Source organism: Larimichthys crocea, chromosome XII, assembly GCF_000972845.2.
Source record: "Larimichthys crocea isolate SSNF chromosome XII, L_crocea_2.0, whole genome shotgun sequence".
NCBI classification, from domain to species: domain Eukaryota; kingdom Metazoa; phylum Chordata; class Actinopteri; family Sciaenidae; genus Larimichthys; species Larimichthys crocea.
The window spans coordinates 18,624,713-18,631,510 of NC_040022.1; the positions used below are offsets into that span (position 1 = coordinate 18,624,713).

The 6,798-nt window shown below is 48.4% G+C and overlaps 1 protein-coding gene across 2 annotated transcripts in view; it reads right to left on the reverse strand.

Annotated features, from left to right (window-relative positions):
• Positions 1-6,033, reverse strand: part of LOC104921277 (TSC22 domain family protein 2) — a 23,669-nt gene extending 17,636 nt beyond the window's left edge. Inside the window, exon 1 of one of the 2 annotated variants that reach the window (XM_019273328.2) lies at positions 3,432-6,033. In XM_019273328.2, the coding sequence (XP_019128873.2) occupies positions 3,432-5,311 (1,880 nt within the window). In that variant the 5' untranslated portion in view covers positions 5,312-6,033. The remainder of the gene's footprint in view (positions 1-3,431) is intronic. The other variant, XM_010733761.3, reaches the window with a different exon arrangement.
• Between the last annotated feature and the right edge of the window lie 765 nt (positions 6,034-6,798).

Below are 6,798 nucleotides of genomic sequence, written 5' to 3' on the forward strand. Positions count from 1 at the left end.
ACCGGTACCGGTCCGTGGATCAATCAGTACCGGGCCGCACAAGAATTAATTAGTTATTTCTGTTTTATTTAAGACGGTCATTTCGAAATAAAAAAACGTTTTAACGTTGTTATTTCGAAATGACGTATCCCCCCCCCGGTCCGCATTAAAATTGTCAAGCGTTGACCGGTCCGCAGTTAGGAAAAGGTTGGGGACCACTGGGTTAAAAGGTAGGGAGAATTTCAGCCGACCAAGACTTGCTTTGGTTAACTGTAGCCCTGCTTTGCATGGTGAAGTATTACAGCATTAATGGTGGCAGCCAAGTTTAGAGGTCTGATTACTGAGGCCAGAGATCAACAACAAAAAAGAATCTGTGTACTTCTACCTCTGTGAGGCACTCAGGATTAAATGTGCCCACCAAATGTCATATGATATGACCAGAGAGTCCCAGCGCGGAAGCAGGGAGCGAGCTAAGGAATATTAAATGAATAGAAGGTAGAGAGCAGAGTGAGGGACCGACTGAAAACAGGATGCAGCAGTAAACCAGAGGTCACAGGGGGGAGGAAAAGACCCTGTCATCTATCTTTCTCACACATACACCCACTCATCTACCATGACTAACAATTAATAAGCTGTTAATTTCTATGGGGAATATTTGGTCAAAAGTAATGGCTCGATTTCATAGTGAGTCAATGGCCCCCCCCCCCCCCCAACTTGGACTGAGTCAACCCATCCCCTTTTAAAAAAGACACACCCCTCATCCACCCACACAGACACAGTCTCTCGATTCACAGTGGCAGAGACTGCTCCACTACATTGCAGGCCAGGACTCCCCTCCCCTTCCCTCCCCTCCCGTCTCCTACCTCCTGAGGAGTCCGCTTTTTACATAAGCTGCCATTATGGGAGGACAATAAACCGTACCACCCCTCCTCCCAAGCATGAGTTCGATTACACACGGGCTACAGATGCAATGCTTCTATGCAAATGATTCCGCAAAATAGAAGCAACTCCTCTGCGAGTGCAACAAAGACGATCATGACAGTCAAACGCCTTCATTTACGCCTTCAGTTGTTGAAGCCATCTGGGAAACATTAAAGTGAGCGACTCATATTCATAAGTATGGAAAACAACATCTTCGGTCTCTGGTCCATACCTCCAGGTTTGCTTTGTTTACTTGCAGTGAAACTGCAGGTTGGAGGAAGATGTGGACAAACATTAGCAAACGGCCAAGAGAGGTTTTGCAGGTTGTGCAAGCTACGACCAAACATGCCGTCGTAGCTGCGTGCGTGCATGTGTGGGTGCACGTACATATAATACCTTTCTGTGTTGCGACAGATCGTAGATATTAACTGCTGAAGTAGTCCGTTTGTGGAGAAAATGGAAGTGTTTTTGTTGTGCGGTGTGTGTGTGTGGCAATGGGAGGCAAAATAAACAGTGCGGTGGAAATGTAGAAATTAAGCAAGAGACAAAAAAAAAAGCTGTGTGTGTGTGTGGGGGGGGGGCATAGCTAAAATGCTTGCTGAAGTGAAGCACAACGAGTTTCGCTCTGCAGCTTCCTGAGCTGATACTACTTTTGTTGCTACAAAGGAATCACCATTTCACACTTCATCTCTACAAGAGCAACTGTCATGCCTTGTCTGTCAGTCAATCAGCAGGGCGACAGGTACAAAGCACCGACTGTAAACTATAAGGCGGCGGCAGCAGCAGCCCAAAACTCAGAGTCAGCCTTGGCTCTGAGTGACTCGTTCAACGTGCCCACAGCTCTTACAGGGGGAGTGTGCATGCCTGCAACACACTGGGGCGTGTGTTTAACCACGTCCAGAATATAAAGTCATTTAGCCCACGCTGTGTTGCAAAAGAAAAAGCACCATGACCTGACAACAAGCACAGTTGGTTGACACACCCCACTGTCAGGTCTCTTATCGGCAGAATAGAGGCACAGTGGAAAGACTACTGCTCAGTGTCTGATAGGACTTGTTGCTGTCGTAAGAGACCCCTGCTCTTATCAGGCTGGAAGCTGGGCCCTCTCACAAAAAAAAAAACACACACTGCACACTGGAGTCAGTTGCATTGTCACAAACCTAAATATTTTGAATGTCACAGCTGATATCTAACTATCTATCTATGACATCGCACTAGGTGTGTGCGTGTAAAGCCACTCAACAATGGAGGTTTTGTCTGTTGACGGCAGAAACAAAAATAACGTTGGGCACAGAGAGTGATAATTGTAACCTTCCTCTAAGTTAATAACATATTCAAAACAATGTTGAAGAGGTTTTCCACCCACGTGAAGAAAAAAAAAACAACAAAAAACAGCATTGCCAGTGCTGTGCAGTCTGCATTCACTGTCTGGACTACATTCTGGTATATCTGTAACACTGTAAATGGAAACCACAGAGAGATTTCAGGCACTGTATCATTTCCGCTCATGTGTGCCATCTACTACAGCGTTAAAACTCAAGAATCAAAAGGAAGGAAGCAAAATGTCATGGCCCAAAATAGTTCATAAAAAAGAATTATAACATTACTATTGAACCATGAGAAGACCACATGTAAGTGTTTAAACTACCACCATGTCTGCTTACAGAACTCGTCTGAGAATCATCGTGTCAGTGCAAACTAAAAGGCTCATGTAGCAACAGAATATCTGCAGTAGAAACTAAAACGGTTATTTTAACCAATACTATAAAATCCTCTGTAAACACATTCCTGAGGGGAGCCTGATGGGGCTGTGAGTGGAAACCATGATATCATAAATGCGGCAACACAAAATCAAAACACTCTTCACTGTGTTGAACTGACTTATTAATAAAAAGGTCGGGCGTGCGTGCACGTTTACCAAGTGGCCCGGGATTAGCCTGAGGCTAACAGAAAGCTGCGCTACACTTTATGCACAGTAGCAAGCGGCAATAAATCTTTGCAGCCGTAAACCACAGGCACTCTCCTGGAGGGTGAAAGCAGGTCGGAGATACTAGATCTGCGACAATATGGTTCCTCACACGCACTCAAACTCAAATACACACCCTGACACACAAGTAATCACAGTATGTTTAACAAGCTGTTGCCTGTGCGGAGGAAGCCATGGGTGTTCTCATGTGTGCTACACTCCACTTACTTCTTTCTTTAGGCCCGAACAACATACAACAAACATTAAATTTCCTTCCTGTGTGCCACTTCTCTCTTCACCTCCCTGGAACTGAGGGGAAACTCCTGTTTGTTTATCTGACAAACTAAATGGTCAACACTAAGACATGCATTGCCTTTGCTTTGGCTCTCAACCGATCTTGTGATCATGGCAAATGGGCCAAACATGTCAGCTCCTCAACTGTACACTGAAATAGGTGCAGTTGGAGCTTATACTATCTGTATGTGTGCTGATAATGATGCACAGGCATGGCGATGAGGCGCCACAATTTTCTAACAATTCACATTTGATATTTAGAGACTGTTACCTGTCCACTTCCCCGTCGACAGGTATGTGGATTCCAAACAGGCTGTTGACGGTTGGAGTGGCGAGCTGCAGGCTCTCGGGCATGAAGGGCTTCACTGGTTCCTTTCCAGAGACGACAGGAGACTGTGCGTTGACGAGGACCTCTGACTTTCCGCCGCCGCCACCAGCACCCTCAGAATGTCCAAATGCAGTTGTTGGGAGGCCTTGCGCCCCCAAAGCCACGGGAGTCTTGCTGTGGAGTATCTGACCTGGAGGCAAACTGGAGGTTGTCACATTTGGCATGGCTGCACCGGAGGCACTGGGCACAGCAGCGGGCACAGTGGTGGGCACACTAGAGCTCGCTGCGATGGCAGGCACATTTTGTACACTGGAGGATGTAGGGTGGAGGCCGTGGGGTTGAGGCTGTCCAGCGGCTGCATACTGACTCACGGTCTGCTGCTGCTGCAAAGTGGATCCAGCAGTCAGTATGGAGCCTCCAACACCTCCCATTCCTCCAGTCTGCTGCTGCTGCTGCTGCAAGAGACCCGGGGCTGGCTGTCCGGTAGGTACAGATCCCCCTCCTGCTCCTGCAACATCTCCAACCTGACTTGGCACAGAAGCCCCTCCAGAGGTTTGGGACAAGACAGAAGCGGGCCCTTGTCCTATGGGCTGTGGCCCTGCAGCAAGGCTGGACACTGGGAGGGACTGACCAGTGGCAAGACCTGGCTGCATGGAAGTGGGCTGTTGTTGCTGATAGTACTCCGACTGACTGCTCAGGTGGTGGCCCATAGGAAGCGGCTGTTGCTGTGGAGGGTAAGCAATGGGTTGGGCTGAAGGAGGCATGATGGGCGACTTCTGTAAGAGGACACCAGGCTGAGGCAGGCCGTTTTGTCCGACAGGCAGCCCAGTCTGGGGAGCAGAAGGCTGGAGACCTACGACTGTCGGCTGAGCTTGGACAGGTGTAGGCTTGCTGCTGGAGAAAACGCTCTGTGCGGTCGACCCACTGACACCCTGTTGCCAAGCGCTGTAGTTTTGATGCTGGATTTGCTGCTGCTGCTGCTGCTGCTGCGGTAGTGTCTCCACTGGATGCATGCGGGGTGACGAGAGAGAAGCATCCGCCACGGAGCTCAAGCCCTGACCTGAATGCGTTGCCGGGGCAACCACAGATCCTCCAGTGTGCCCAAGCCCACTGTCTCTGTCTGCAGCAGGGTCCAGCGTTGCACTGGCGTGCCTTATGCTATCTACAGTCCTGCCAACAACAGAGCCCTCGGAGTCTTTCTCGTAAAACTCCGTACACGTCCACCTGCCTCTTCGAAAGGGTTCTCCAGTACCGTGATCGAGTTTAATGACCCTGAAGCGTGAAGTGCAACTCACCGTGGAGGTGGGGGCGGGTGAAGCAGCAGCAGCAGCAGCAGCTGAACCGGTCACTGCAGCAGGTTGGGATGTGTTGGTTGACACGCTGGCTGCAGATGCAGACTGTTGCTGCATCGCCCCGGGCTGGGTGAGAAGGGGTAAACCAGGTGTGACGCCCGGCTGCTGCTGCTGCTGCTGCTGCTGCTGCTGCTGCTGACCACCTTGAGTCACTTTGAGAAACTCCCCAATGGGATTGCTTGACAGCGCAGACAACTGACCGGGGTGAGGTATGTGTGAAGGCGCCATAACACTGACTGCCTCTGGCTCTCCGACGTTATTCAGAGCTTCTTCGGATGAACTTCTGTCACACGCAGGCTCGTACTCAGCCCGAGACATGTCGTAGATTTCCGACGACACATCTTCAGTCCGTGACTCGTCCGGATCGTCCAGACTCTCCGTGTCGTCGGCGGCACCTATAGCCGCCACCTGGGCCTGAGTCACACTTGTGATCTGAAAACAGCTCTTCTTCTTGGCCGGCATTTTAGACATATTGACAGCCCGATTTCCAAGTTGTGCTATGGCTATGTTTTGATACCTCCGTCAGAAAGGGACGAGCTGGGCTGGCAAGTTTGGAAAAAGCTCAGATCATGTTAAAACATCTGTTTTACTTAGCTTGTGATCAAGATGAATCTACGCCATCCCTTTTCCTCTCTCGGTCTCCTGTTGCGTTTCATGAGCTCATAACGCCAAATGCTTCACTTTCGTCTCGTTCTTGTCCAGCAACGCGGCTTTAGACGCGGATATCTGCCGCCTTTTGCGTCGTTTGATCCGGCGTCGCCCGGACCGGCCTGCCAATGTCCCGGTTGTGCAGTTGTCAAACGTCCGTTGTCGCAGAGTGTGTTACCCAGCTGCAGGAGCTACTTTAGGCTGAGGAGGGCCCGCAGCCCTCCACTCACTGAGCTAGCCAGCAAGTCAAGCCAAGTGGCTGCTGAACACTCCCCCTACGTCGGAACAAGTATGTGAGACATCTTCCCGAAAGCAGTCCTGCGTAGCGGCTCGCTTCACCAGCTTCGAGTCTTTCGGTGGCGACACTCGCTTCACGGTCGAGGTTGGGGGGGGAAAAAAAAGAAAAAGAAACCGCTGTTAAATTTCACGCTTTGAAACAAATGAGGATCTAAACAGCGCCCACAGTTACCTCCCTCACTCAGTCACTCTTGACAAGATGGCTATGTTGTATGCAGCCGCGCTGCATCGTGGGTAGGTACTCTGCGCAAGGATGTTGACGTAGGAGGCGTTGGAGAATCGCGCCGCATGCTGCCTTCAGGACACCGTCGGAAAAAATGAAACCGGAATGAAATTGAGAAGACAACCACGAGTTAATAAGTGTTTATCCAAATTAATCTCTTTAACAATCCTTTTAATTTAGGCTCTGGGGCTCTGGGAGCTACTGGTAGTACTGAAACAAACAAGCAAGATGATTAATTGAGTTGTTAACTAAAAATTAATCATTCTGACAATTGATTAATCGTTTAACTAATTTCCATATTCTCTGGTTTCATCTTCTTCTGTAAGCATTTGCCACTTGTGTTTCATCAATTAAATATATTTTGATTTTGTGCAAATTTCTTGCAAGCAAATTGAAGATATCAAACTTGGATTTTGGGGAATTTCTGACAGTCATAATCTGACTATAATCTCCATATTATATGCCATTTTATTGACCAGACAATTAATCAATCAACAAAAACAGAATCAATGGAAGTAGGTCATAGATAAACCTGTGGCTGCAGCCCTAACTGTTTTTCTGTGTTGGCACACTATTCTGTTTGCTGTGTGGCGATTTGATTAAAAACATTTGTTTAGGAAAACGCACAGCAGAAACTGATACAATAAAGGCCTAGAAATTATAAAAAAATTTTTTTATAAAACCTCTTCAAAAGAGTGCTCTAAGGCCCTTACCTTGAGGCTGTTATCAAGTCTGTTCATTATGCCATAAATTTGTCCCAGAACAGATTTTAGTTGAATAGCACAAACCA